Source organism: Gavia stellata, chromosome 9 (assembly GCF_030936135.1).
Source record: "Gavia stellata isolate bGavSte3 chromosome 9, bGavSte3.hap2, whole genome shotgun sequence".
Taxonomy (NCBI): Eukaryota; Metazoa; Chordata; class Aves; order Gaviiformes; family Gaviidae; genus Gavia; species Gavia stellata.
In genome coordinates, this window is record NC_082602.1 from 10,970,668 (window position 1) to 10,984,984 (window position 14,317).

Below are 14,317 nucleotides of genomic sequence, written 5' to 3' on the forward strand. Positions count from 1 at the left end.
GTGTGAAGTGATAGAGGTGACTAATCCCACCCTTTATTATAATTTGTTTCAAAGTCAGGTATTCAAATCCAGAATCCAAGACAGCTAAATGCTGCCTGTTGTTGGAAGAGAGAGAGAACTATCCCCAGATAATAACTGGTGTCACCTTTCCTAGATACTTACTTAAGATTTGGATGAATCAGCCCTGGTACTTTCTATTTTTCTCTGTTGACTAGAGAGAGTATACAGCTAGATTCAATAGGTGTTTAACTAGTAGATGCCTTTGTTAGATGAGATGAAAAATGTCTAATAGTTGCCAAAAGCTCAGAGGATACATAATTCATGTTGGTACAAAATGGATATGAAGAAAGAGACAAATCACAAAATTTGATGTAATGTAATTTATGTGATGAAAAACAGAGAATGGAGTAAGAGCTAGTTACATGGCATGACACTTAAACATACACAGCCAAAGGGTCAAACCATATCTGCTGCTTTCCTGGTAACACACATCTGAACACTTACAGGTATTAAGTTTCCTCCTACTAGAAAAATTCAGCAGTGAAGTGGCGTATTCAGTGCTATATTTGCTGTAATGTTCACTCCCAGCAAGGAAAGGCAATGATGGTGAGGAAAAGAGGAGGAAGATGATGAAAAGAAAGCTGGGATTGCTGCTGCTAACCTTTCATAAGGATCGTCCTGGCCTCTGCCCACTCTGTTCTTCCGTCTGTTGTCAGCAGACCAATTGGAGGCAGCATTTCCTCTTCGTTCTCTGCCATTTTGGCTATCTTTCGTAACTGAGTGAAAAGATCTCCCTCACTGAGACGACGGAAATTAATGACAACATCCAAAACAAAAAACTGCAAAAAAATGACAGAAGTCAGAGGAGCAGTCACAGATGGGTTGGACCCTTACTGGTCCAGCATTTTGCTTTCGCCTGGGTGGGTGTTGAGATGCTGAAGTCCTGCCTGGAGAGCCAGGCCTGCAGGCAATGGAGCACAAAACCACTGGGGACTTGGCCCAGGGCTCACCCCTCCTCCTGCGTTTTTACACCAGTGTAACGCCAGTTGCTATAGGGGACTTATATTGTGTGTTGGGCTCAAATAAAACATACATTGTTTGAATAAGCTTGAAAAAACCTGAAGAGGTAAAATCAGGAAGTATGTAAATAATTTCCATGGTATTATTTGTTTAAAAAAACCCTAGAGAATCTAGAGAACTTCCCATTGAGGTGAAGAACAGGACTTCCTGGAAAAGGGACCACTGGGATCTACCCCTTCATTCCAAGTGGGCCTGCAGGCACCCCTCCAGTACTGCAAATAGTCAAGCTGCGCTCGAAGGTACTCCGCCCAGCCAATATGCTCTGCCGCTCAATGGCATTTATTGGTTGGGCAGATTCACTCTAATGCTTCAGTATTTCTGCCTGCACCTGTGCTAACTTCTTCAGGCATACCTTAGCCCCCCCTACATGAGATGGTGGCATATATGCCATGCGTTGTGTGTCGATACTTGACTGTCAAGAGAAAAGGAGTTCCAGCAAATGCACTCTAATATGATTTTTTTCTCTGTGGTTTCAGCTCTGTTTAATAAACATTTTTGTTTGAATGAGAAAGCAAATGAATTCTGCCACATTCCTCCTTTCTGCATCACTGTACGTGGAATATAATGTGGGCTAAGGACAAAAGTGCTGCAGAAGCATCTTTTGGAAATACTGACAGCGAATTCTTGGTGAGAAGTGAGCTTATACGTAGCATGCTAATTGTGTTTCTGAACAGTGATTGGATGAGGCTCTTCCTGAGTGAATTTAAGCAAACTAAGAAATATAGAAAGGTATAAAAAAAGAACACTCATTTACCTGATTGTTACAAGCAACAATGATGTGCTCTGGTTCTGGCATTACACTGCTTTTCTGCGCCACGAGGGTATCTTTGGTATGTCCTGGAAGACGATAGGAAGAAAAGAGTCCATAGTATTGCTTCATACAGAGAGGATGACCAGACAGCTGTCCACGAGCAAAATCAACAGGTAAAGCATGGCTGGAGAGAGAGGAGAAAAACAAAGCCAGAGGGAGAGAGGGGAGAGAGAGACAGAAAGGAAAAGAAATCTAATCTGTCCTTTGTTCTGTTACAATTAGATCAGGTATAACACAAATTGAATAATAAAACAAGATTACAGTATAAGGGAAATAGATGAATTCCCATACCAAAGTTAAATACATCATTCCTGGCAGCTTCATGCATATTCATTAAGCAATTGCATTATCATCTAGTGGAAGTGGAAAGAATAGCAGGTCACAAGCAAGTTTGCAATGTGCATGGGAAGCCTGCCTAGATGGGACCCCAGAAACTTGCCAGGATGGAAGTCAGCAGAAGAGCTGGAAAAGACATAGCACCTTGAAAAAAAGTACTGATGAAATTCACTGCAAATCACAGCGGCCCTGTACTGTGCAGAGTGGTTAGACAGTGTGTGAGAGGGCCTTGCCTGATGAACAGGATCGACTGGGGCAATACAGAGGGCATTTCTGTTTTCCACAGAGCCTCGCTTATGTGCTAATCCTTACTTAGACCTATGGGGGAATAAGTGCTGAAAACCTATTCCCTTTTTATTGGAAGGCATGTGAAAACACCGCCTCCTAAAAGGCTTTAGTGGCCAGAAAAAAAAAAGAAGTTATCACAATTATGATTATGGATTGTGAAATATCCCACTGACACTGCAGCAGGAAATAATGATGCTGTCTCTTGGGAGAGGCTGTAGAGACCACAGGAGGAAGAAGAGCTTGTGGTTCAGAGGTTTTCCCTCAGCAAAAGAGGACTAAGCTTCCAGCCTGCCAGAATGGGGCAGGGGCAACGAAGCACACAAGGAGGAGGGTTACTATTATACAGCTGATATGGGGTAACATTTTATGCTAGTTTATCTTGTTTAACTGTCTCTTTAAAATTGATGCAGTTCTAAACCAGGGATATTCACTTTAGTTCCTGGCTCTCAGACTCCCTGTATCACTTATTTCCTTGTACAGGTGCTTTTTTTTTTTTTTTTTTGTTCCTTATCAGAAAAACAGGGTTATTAGTATTCTCCTTCTCCCAATTTTGCATAATGCAGAAATCCTCTTATATTTAACAGAGTTTTGAAGAGCATCTATGATGATCGGAAATAGTGGAATAGATCGAAAATAGATTTAGATAAGACAATCTGTAATTATAGCAGTTCAGAAAGGGGTTATTAACTCCTGACTGATGGCACCACAAAATCTCGTACTGATTTAGGAGATGTCTGTGTAAGATCTTATAACTCTCTCGTGTGAGCAAGTTAGGCTTTGTTTGAAATGCTTAGTCCTGGCAACTTCATGGAATATCTGCACAGTTACAACTGAACGCCTGGGTTTGGGCTGGAATATTGTCTATCTGCGTGTGGGATGATCCAAGAGAAGCTAGCAGTACACTGGCTGGTAGAAGTCCTTAACAGCAACAAGGAACTGAAAATGTTACAATTATGGTGTCCTCATAATTACACAGGAGGTATGATAAGCAAACAGTAATAACAATATGAGGACACAGTAGTGAGGATTGAAATGATTATTGATTTAAGGCAAGCAAATCCTATCACAGGAGTCTTTGGATCTAGAGTAGTCAGGTCAAAATAATAAGAATTCAAATTATCCTTTGTTTGAGCAATGTGGTTTCTTTATCTCATCTCAGATGCTGTCACATAAAGATGCAACGAACTGCATTAGTATGCAATAGTACTTCACAGCACATCAGTGCTGGTGTATGCTGTTGCATGGCATATCTTGGACAAAAGCCTGTGTTCTTAAATAAGTACCTCTTCTATACTTTCTGAGTAGCTCTCAGACTTTTGAAGTGAAAAATCAAACAGCCTCTTCCTCTTTCTTTTATCGAATTCATACATGATAGGGACTTTGTTGTTTGAATATGGCCTTTGCCTTCTTCATCCAAATAAGCGTTGGTTAAAACTTATCATATAGTCCTCTTGTATTCCCAGAGGGGAAAATGACCCCTTCCTTACTATGGTGTGGTGCCCATTGTGCTTGACTCTCCACTGTTTCTATTCTTCGGGGAGCAGTGATTTCAGCAGTAAACTTGGAACATACTAGGTGAGGTTAAGAAGTGCTATGTAAAATGCTGTTACGAGCTACCTCATACATGACTTAAAGAATCACGGATTTCCCCTGTGTTTATATACAGACAGTAACAATGGCATAAGTAACTTCTCAGTTTTACTAGCCACTGAACCAGCCTGTCTGTGGTGAGGCTTCCTTCTCCTGGTGGGATGTTTTATTTTTTTTTTGAGGGGAGGGAGGCGGGAGGGCTGATGTTCTAAATGGAGGGTGCAGCACGTGGAGGGGGTGCAGCACGTGGAGGGGGTGCAGCACCCTGGCAGGTGTCCAGGGCCAGGAAAGGTGTGCAGGCTGTGTAACCACAGTGCTGCTGCTCTTTGGGTCTGGGGAGCACAGACTTCCTGGTGTCTTCTCAATAGCTCTGTTAAGCAGATTGTATGTGTCCTTTGGGCTGCACTGTGTGTGCTAGAGTGATGACTACTAGGCATCAAGAAGGATCCTTCTCCAACCTGTTAGATTGCAGTAATAAAGCAAAAAGCGCATAAAAAATTGCTGAAGCACTTGTCCTAAAGCATGCAGGAGCCCCAGCCCTTCCAAATGGTTGAGCGGCGCAATGCAGACTGACTTTGGGCATGTTAGAGCACCCTTGAATCAGAAGCGGATACTCAAGCAGCAGTTCTCCTTCTGAGCTACTTACGTGTCCAGTAAAGCTTTATAGTCTTGCACTCCTGAAATGAGATTGGCAGCAAACCTGCAAGTAGCAGATAGAAGTGACATCAGCCTTTTGTCATTCAGCAACACTGGGCTGTTTCTGAGAGACAGAGGAGAGCCTGAATGATTGATGACACAGTATAAGGAGAGAAAGCCTTCTCGCTTGGCAAGAAGAGCCCCCCGCCCCCACCCAAAACCTAAATTAATTCATGTCAAGAGAAATATGAAAACGTAGAGATGGTCCCTTCAAATGGTTAGACTACCACAGGAGGAAGCCTGAAAGCATTTATTTAGAGAAGAGGCTGAATATTTAATAGAATCCTTAACATGAGTTTCCATATCAATACTTATAAGCTGTCCAATTTATTAGAATACTTCCTGTCCTAAGCAGATATTCTTTCTGCAGAGCTGCGGACAGGTGTATTATTTCCTGACACTGCCCATGTGCACTGGGTCTGAATGGGAAGCTCCAAGAAAAATATTTCCTTGTTAAAGCACGTGCATTAGAAAATGCAAAGTGGAGGTTTTTCGAAAGCTGTGTGCACAATAAATTTAGTCAGTAATGAATGGAAGCATTTATAGTTATGTTTAAAGTACAGTAAAAAGATACATTGGCTGTCTATGCAAAATGTTAAAATAACACATATCGGCTTCAAGGTTCTGGCTGTTTTATAATAGCATAAATTCACATGCAGTTAATTCTTTCAGTAATGAGCAGCTAGAGAGTGCTAAAGGCAATGAGGAAAATTGCACTATATGAAGGTAGATTTGATCTGGTTTACTGTTTTAAAAGGAGAAAATGTTTTCAAAAAGGCTGAAGAATGAAATCCTGTTTTAAGGGTGTCTGGAGAGGTATATTCTGTGCTTGGCTACTTGCTTACCTTTTCAGTTTTTAAATAATTGTAATTGCCCACAACAGCTCAAAGGAGAAAAGGTCAGTTCAGGGCTGGGAAAGATGGACCTGAAGGAAGCAGTGTTCTTGGGGAGGAATGATTTCTGAATCCTTATTCTTAGATCCCCTGTGTTTCTGGTGCCCTTTTGGGCACCTGAGAGGGACAATTTAATGCCAGTGCAGCCTTTTCAGTTTGCAGGGTGGCTACAAGTCATAGTGATGGCATGTTAAAGATTGTTTTCCTTTAAACAATGTGTCAGAAATTAGTATTTCTTTTTTCCATCACAAAATGGTTTACTACAATTATACCATGAAAACCTTTGCAAATATTCCTTTAAAAAATTATAAATCCCATGGCATTTTTTTTCATGCAATAAATGTAATAGTAATGATACTTTCATTTCTGAATACCAGTATGAGTAACCCCAGAAACACTGCCCTCAGTCAGTAGGCCTCGTAGGAAATCATTTAATGGTTACAGCCCTTATTTTTTTAATGAAAGTTGATTGTCTTTTTGCAAAAGCAGTGCATTTAAAATATCCTTTCATTTAGCAAAAGCTGCAAAGTCGTAGTACATTACCTCAGCTGGTCATTTACATCCTTGAAATACTGACGAGCAAAGATAATTGCTGGGCTGGAATTGACTGGAAGAGCTAGCCGGTTGTTGAGGTACATGTCATCCAGCCAGTAGTTAAACACCTAAGAGAAGGGGACATGAAATCTTAAAGCTATGAACAACGTGTGGAAAGGCAGTCTGGGGGTGAGGGGAGAGTGCTTGGTGCTCCTGGTGTCAGGCATGGGCTCTGATTAATGGAGCTGCTGAGCATTTTCAGTCTGGGCTCTGTGACCTCAGCTCAGCTGAAATCAGCCGCAATTCCATAATTCTGTTTTTCAATCAATGGCAATTTACAGTGTGTTCCATTAAAAAGTAAAAAAGCCCCATATTGTGGTGGTTTGGGTATTTTGTTGTTTGCTTCTCCCTACAACAAAAAAATGAGTACAACATGCTAACTGCTGACTCTTGGATAGTGATTGGGATAGATTTAGGAGGTGGACAGAATTTTACTAGCGATGGCTTTCCTCAGGGGGCCTCATGTGTTTGTCAATGATGCCAAGATGCTCTGTTGTTAGCCATCAGATACTGTCCTGTAGCAAGACAGAGTGGGAAAAGAATTTCCCAAGCCTAATGGTTCAGTCCTGCAGATACTGGCATGTGGATAGGGCCCCTGGAGAATTCCCTCTGTGTCCACTGACACAAATGCAAATTACTGATGCTTGACCTAGACAGACACACATATTAAATTTCTAACCATTTTTATTAAAAACAGAGATGTACGGTAACCACATTCCTTTATGTCTGAGCAGAGTTTGAAGAATCATCATTTGGAAAATGGAGGCTTTCATAAAAAGATCAAATGGTCTTTCTGAATTTAGCGGGCATGCTTTGCATATAGTTACTATAAACAACAATGAAATTATGCAAAAATAATTATGAATGCATGCATCAGTTGAAAAAGTTTTCCTCTGAGATGTTTCATTGCTGTTAGAACAGATGCTTCCCCCACAGTCTCTGGAGTCTTCAGGAGAACAGGCTAGAGCTGTACTCCTGGCACGTTAAATTCCAAATAAAAACATTTCTAGTTTGTCGTAAGAATCAGGTATTTAATTCTAATAACCAGTATTTAAAGTGGAGACGTTTCAGAAAACGCTTATACATCCTTCCTCTGTAATTTTCATGCTGAATGTAGTTAAATGAACAGTTGTCTCCTGGAACACTATTTGTTATCAGGAACACTATTTAAATGATGGTTAATTTAGCCACCAAAAGCATGAAGTTCTATGATCAGAATAACAAAACGAGATTGGGCGGCATTTAGTGGAGCCCTCAGAATGTGGCAACAAGTAGTTCAGAAATTAAGCACTGCTTTTGAAATAAAAGCACTGCCAGTACTGTAGCCTTTTTTTCTGACTATGGCAGCAATTTAATGGAGTTTTCTTGCAGGTCACACAACTGAAAAGTTAAGGGAGAACCAAACTTCACTGACATCAGTAGGAAGCCTTCAGGATTTCACTGAATCCATGATACCAATCAGTGTCTCTCTTCCTTGCTGGGATGGAAGGACTTCAGTAAAATCAGTGTTTCTAGTTTTCAGCTGCCATATTCTAGCATGGTTAATGCAGGCAGGATGAACTGTGACTTTGTGCAATGATAAAATTTATTTTATCTACAGCTTATTTAATTTTCCTGTCTTGGAAAGCGGAAAGCTGGACTTTTTTGAAGGCTCAGGCCTCATCATGGTCTATGTGATAGATATATATATATCTATGTATACATGTGTGTGTATATTCAGCAAAGTAAATACTTCAGGGTAGTTATGCTGGTATGGTGCAACAATGAATGGCAAATAATAGTTTAATTTAAAAAGAGTAATTCCTATCCTAAAGTATTCCATTCCAGAATAATTTGACTGGATCAGAGCTTTGGCTAGATGGGTATGCAAGGCACTTTTTATAGCTCTGTCAGAAAGCATTTTTCATTTTAATAGAAACTCTAAATCCTGTTAGTAAAGGGAAAGGAAGGAATTACATCCAAAAAGGATGTAATATAGTGCTTCCTATAGGTAGAGCTGACACCTGCTTGCATGCACCTGAGGTGCATGAATTCCCTCATTTATGTCAACAAACTGTTGATCTGAAAACATACTAATGACATGGATTTTGGCATTGTTGGGAATTCTAGCTTAATATGTCTGAAATATTCATTCCCTTTGGTAGAATCTGATGTGACCCCTGTTTGCCTTGACCCACGGAAAGAAAGCAGTGATCACATATAGAACATCACAAAGAGTTTGTAAATGAGCATCATCCAACACAGCAATTATTTTGCTCATCTGCATTTGCTTACCCAGTTTGTTGTCTTTTCCCTTCTTTCCTCGAGGATTTGCTGCAAGGATTCCCCCAGGCCTCCCGCAATTCCAAACTGCTCCACGATGACCTTGGTCTTTCTAAATTGCTCCTCTGGCACCAAGTGTTTCACGCACTGCAGGTACATGCGTAAGGTCTGTTGCAGTGGTGGGACTGGAAGTTTTGGCACTGCCTAATCATAAAAAAAAAAAAAAAAAAAAAAAGATGATTAGCAAGTAATTCTACTTGTTCCCAAACTGTCCTCTTTATTTTTCTTCTTTGTTTTCTTCTGTTGCTGATTAATATATTGCATCCCTTTTTTAATCCATTTATTCTGTTTTAGCAGTTGAGATGCCTGATTACTGCAAATGTAATTGTGTGACTTCAGTGGAGTTTCATTAGGTCTTAAAGTGGCTGGATTTTAGGACATAGTATGCAGTTGTATGCAATATTGAAGCAGTGGTACCTCTCCAGTAGCTCTATTTGTAGGTCTCTGGCCAATGAGAATTTCAAATGGATAGCCTAGGAAACTAGTGAAAAACAGGAGAGTATTCCTTGGTAAAATTCTATATAACCCAGAACAAACATGCAAATAGGCATGATGCAAGCATATAGTCTGAGCTAGACTCTAGGAAATCTTCAAATACATTAGAGCATAATAAAATAATGCATTAAGAGAAGGTATTTCATTAGTAAAGAAGTGCATTTAGCTTGTGATCAGTAAACCATGGGTTAATACTTGTCTGATTGGCAATATGTCTGGTTATAAAATTACAGAAATAGAAAACATGCAGGTCTACCTGTTTATTAACACTGACTACATACGGTCCTCGATAAACCTGTGTTCTGCCCTGCCAAACTTCTGCTGGCCAGTCTGGAACCCTCCTAGGTGGCTTGATAAAACATTTCTGTTTATACTTGCTTTACCCTTATCCTGTTTGGAGCCGGAAACCAATAGTATCTGGGAAGAAAACAATCTCATGCTGTCCATGCAATTAAGCTTCCTTTGTTTTTTTAATGTAGAATTAACCAAGTGATGTGTAATTAGTAATTTAAAAGCCAGAGGAATTATGGGGGCAGTGGGAAAATCAAGCAAGGAGGTAATCCATGAAAGACTGGGAAATTGCAAGAGGCTGTGATGCTCTAAGCACAGTTCCTCAGGGAGGTGGACGTGTCTCCCAGTTGAGAAACGGTCATCTAATTCAGCTGTGCTTGTTCATTAGTGGTTACTGTAGACCATAAACTTTTGGAGGGTTTATTTCTCTAATTTGATTTTTGCCTGTCTCCTAAAGCAGGTAAAGTTCAGATTTTTTTACTAGCTCTTGATGTAATAGACATTCATTTTCACAGCATCATAGTGTGATTTCGGTTGGAAGAGATGTCTGGCAGTCACCTAGTCCCACCTGCTGCTCAGAGCAAGGCTAGCTGCAAAGTCCTTTGCTAGTGCACGCAGGGAGGGAGAGGGTGGAGGAAGTGCTCTGAACAGAAGGCAGGGAGGGGGTGTCCTCTGAGCTCAAATACCAGCTCTGCCTTTTGACATCCACAGAAAAGTCAGTGCTGCATTATGTTTCCCTATCTAGAAACCAGAGATTTCAGATACTCATAAAAAGTGTCATAGGATTACCTGTTATTAATGGACATGCAAATCCAATTTAGCCTGTAATGCACCCTGGATGTCAGAAATCAAGGAATGGTAATTCTGCAGTTTCAAGCTATGTTTAGTCAGGACATACCTCTTCTGTTATTGGTTTCTTGGTCAGTGGAAATAGATGTGCCAAATAGTATTTCTTTTTGATACCTGGCTTTGGCCCTGTCTTTCTGGGTAAGGTTACTGTACAGTTCATGACTCTGCTTAGGAAAAAAGCTTTAAACCCAAGGGGTTGACTACTTATAGCCATACACATCCAGCATCTCTTAAACCAGCTTGAAAATGAATCATATGTGATAGTTTGATAGTTCTGTACTATTAAGAAATAATTATATGCCATCTCTGACTGTGCAGTAATGCATCTGCTATTGTGTAGTAATATTTCACTTACTGGAATTCTTCACAGGATGTTGGGAGGAAGAGTGTATTTGGACATGAGAAGCACTTTCTTAGATCAAAGTTCCTGATTATAAACTGCTGCAGGATAACTAGTGTTCCTTGAAATGAAGAAATCAGCTCTGGAACAGAGCTTGGTTTACAATTATTATATTAATTTACATTAATTTACAGCATTAAAAGCTGTTAAGTCATCTATCGTCAACCTTTTTTTTGTTTGTTTTTTGTTTTCCCGGAAACAGTCACTTACTGTCTCATCTTTACTGCATGTATCTTTCTCTTTCTTCTGCATGTTTTTTTCTAGGACAGGCATTCCTGCATTTCTTTCGATATCCTTTGTTGAGGACAGAAACTGAAGCCACTTGGGGGCACTTATGGAGCCTCACGCCTCAGTTCTGGAAATAGAAAAGATTTAAAGTCCAGTCAGTACCCATTATTTATAACCAAAACGTACATGGGGAGTATTCCCTGCGCAAGCATACACAGAAGCTTCAGAATGCAAAACTGAAGAGAAATAGAAGTACAACATTCAAAAGTAGCGGAACTAAGCCCTGTGGAGATTGCTCTGACATTCTGTTTGTCTCATTTCGCTATAAATTTCTTTATCCAGAACTATCTGATGCACATAAATGGCCCGTCCCTTCTCAGCATGGTTTATTTTGTCACTCTAATTTACTTTGCAATGCATTGTGCCATGATCTGCATGCTTTGTATTACTGTTACACGTTAGCTGAAGGAAAGAGGCGAGTTTTTTTTTAATGTACTTATGTGACACAGGTAATAGTAAGGTTGCAGTTTTCTATCTAAAGATCTCATACGTCCTCCCTTTACCATTTTACATGAAAGCACCACAGTCTTTAAATGTATTTGTCATTGCATGGTTCCATGGACACAGTGAGGTGCTGCCATCTCCGCATTGAAGATATGGAAGCTGTGGAAAGCAGCCTGACGGAGACGTGCGCTAGAAGCTCGCAGGGTGCCAGTGCTTCGGTGCATAGCTCTGGGCTGGGGGACCCCATGAGCCTGCCTAGGCTGGCAGGCTGGCTGTGGGAGGACTGGGAGGGTGGCATACACTGCGTTTGAGCCGCTTCGCACAGCAGTCTTTCCAAATAGCATATGCCTATCCAGGGAGACGGCTTAACCTGCCAAAAGTCACAGAAGTCATCTGTGACAGAGCAAATACTTCCACTTGTGTCTCTCTGGTATTGTGCTTGTCCTGGTTTTCACTTCTAAGGATGCCTCGTACTGCTTTTCTGTACAAGAATAAGCTATATGGCACACATATTTCTTCCAGTATAATACTGCCCACACCAAGCAGTTGTTCTTCAATTACGGTGGTAGAGCTAAAGCAGAGTAAGCTCTATGTGTTCAGTCAGGTCTTGATGGATCACAGTTTTAGGGTTTTTTTAATTACTTTCCACTGTGTCTATGCAAAATATAAAAGACAACATGTGTTGACTAAGTAGAAAAGAACGCCATATTTCCTTTCTGAAACCCTTGTGACTATACATTCAGGGCCCTTGAATTATTTCTACAACCACTTTTAAGAACAATTTGGATAAAAACCTACAGTGTATGAAAGTGAGATGAAGAGTTTTGTTTAGTGATGGGCAGGGATGGCTGTGCATTATTCCCCTCCTGAGGAATCCACTTGGCTATTCCAGCCTTGCAGCTTCAGCATGGCTCTGCCGATGTGTATGTGGTCACTGACACCTTGTGTTGATCCTGTCCTCTCCCTGTCCTGCACTGGCTGCCAGTGGGGCCATGTGCTGTGAAGTAGGTTGTATAAGGTTGAGAGATGTCCCTGGGGCCCTGCAATGAGCCACACAGCAAACTCATGTTGATCTGTCATCTGCTCACGATTTCAACCCAGGTGAGAGACAATTTCCCTCACGGAAAGGCCACATTAACCCGCTGCGCTGCTCCGCTCCCTCTCGTGTGCTGCACAGGTCTCATCACTTAGCTGTGCACCTCTACTCCTAACAACACAGGTTCAAAGCGCTTCAAATAATGGACACATCCTGTAACCCTTGGAAGACTGTGGCTTGCCCAGTTGTTCATGGGCTGGCCTCAGCTCCTCGCCTGTGTTCGAATACGGAGCAGCCATTTTGTCTTCAGAGCCCCTAAAACTGTATTCCCCTAAAGGAAAAATCCTGTTGGTATTCTTCTCAGTGGGACTTTTGTTCTTTCTTTCCTTATGTTTTTTGTCAAACTGCAATATGGAGTCACACCGACTGCAAGTCCATACTGGCTCTTTGTTGGAAATGCTAGTAACAGAGTCGCATACCTGTAAAATCAGTGTGATAAAGAGTTTGGGTGTGATAGCCTGAACTGTACTTTCCTCCGTCATGGGGATGAACTCAGGCTTTGTCTCTGGTTCAAACACTGCCAGCTTAGCATCACGCCCAATCCTGTATTTGCTTAGTAGAGGACAAGGAAACTGACACAAGAGAAAATCCTGCAGAAATTCAATATGACTTCAAAGTTGCTTACTGGCATTGCTGTGAGGTGCATTGTCAAAGTTATTAGGCAAAAAAAAATAATCCTAGCTGTTTTTATTTACAGCTGGCTTAGCTGCAGGGCTGGGGTGAGCGGCTTAGCAGGGTGGCTGTGAGTCATGGCAGGCTGGGGAGCTGGGTGGCCTTCCCCACCGCTCAAAGCAGCAGCTCACATCCACAACAAAAGGCACTGATCTCTCCGTTAACAGTTAGCAGAGGACTGAAATAAGCCCATGTGCTTATACTTGAGTTCTCCATACACTGTGGACTCGGGAGGCAGCTTGCAGTATATTGCGTTTTTGGGGCATTACGCTCAGCCCCCATCTACTCATCCTCACTCTCAGTGTTATCAGGAAGATAAGCTTAAAGTTCTCAGGAATCTATGCTTAAAGTTAAGAGGAATATATGCGTTATCAGGAATACATGTGTGAGGCGCGCACTGCTGCGGCCGTTGACACTACGAGAGGAGCCAGGAGCCACCCTGTCGCCTGCCGTGAGCTCCCTGCGGGGCCGCAGCAGCGGCGGGGCCCGTCGGGGAGCGCTCACGCTCCGCCGGCGGCTGCCGGCGCGCCCAGAGACCCTCCCACGCCTCAGCCCCCGGGGAGCCCCTTCCCTCCCGGACCGCCCGTCGCGGCGGGACCCGCGGGCGGCGGCAGCGGGGCAGCCCCGTGGGAGCGGCCGGCGCCGCGGAGTTTGGCGAGGGGAGCCCGCTCGGCTCCGCTCCGCTCCGCGCCGCGGGACCCGCCGCCGCCGCTCCCGGGCCCTTGGCTTTCCCGCCCCGGCACTTGCGGCCGCGCCGCCCGCCCGCCCGTACCTGCTCGTCGGGGCGCTCCGGAGCGGCTCCCGGGCGGGCTCCGCGCGGCGCGGCGGCTCTGTCCAAGGTACCGCCGCCTCCTCCGCGGCCAGGTCCCCTCTGGGCGGGGGCGTGCGGAGCGCGGCTCGTCCCCGCCGCCGCCTGGCTCCTCCCCACCCCGCGCCCCCGGCACCGCCCGGCCCGGCCCGGCCCGGCCCTGCCCGCCCCTCCCGCTGCGCGCAACAGGCGCTGCCGCCCCCGTCCGCGCCCGGGCCGCGCCGCTCTTGTTCTGCCCCTTCTGCAGGCTGCGTCCGCCTGCGGCACCGGCGCCAGCTCGCCTCGTGCCGTCTGTGGCCCGGGAGGTCGGGCGGGAGGAGCGGGGCAGAGCCGGGCTCGCCCGCGCCCTTACCGCCGTCGGGGT

At 43.5% G+C, this 14,317-nt stretch overlaps 1 protein-coding gene across 1 annotated transcript in view; it reads right to left on the reverse strand.

The window, feature by feature from the left end:
• CHAT (choline O-acetyltransferase) overlaps positions 1–10,918 on the reverse strand; it is a 28,971-nt gene extending 18,053 nt beyond the window's left edge. Inside the window, exons 1-6 of the mRNA XM_009819390.2 lie at positions 10,856–10,918; positions 8,563–8,754; positions 6,238–6,356; positions 4,752–4,805; positions 1,835–2,015; positions 662–839 (exon numbers count right to left, since the gene is read on the reverse strand). Of these exons, the coding sequence (XP_009817692.2) occupies positions 662–839; positions 1,835–2,015; positions 4,752–4,805; positions 6,238–6,356; positions 8,563–8,754; positions 10,856–10,918 (787 nt within the window). The remainder of the gene's footprint in view (positions 1–661; positions 840–1,834; positions 2,016–4,751; positions 4,806–6,237; positions 6,357–8,562; positions 8,755–10,855) is intronic.
• Between the last annotated feature and the right edge of the window lie 3,399 nt (positions 10,919–14,317).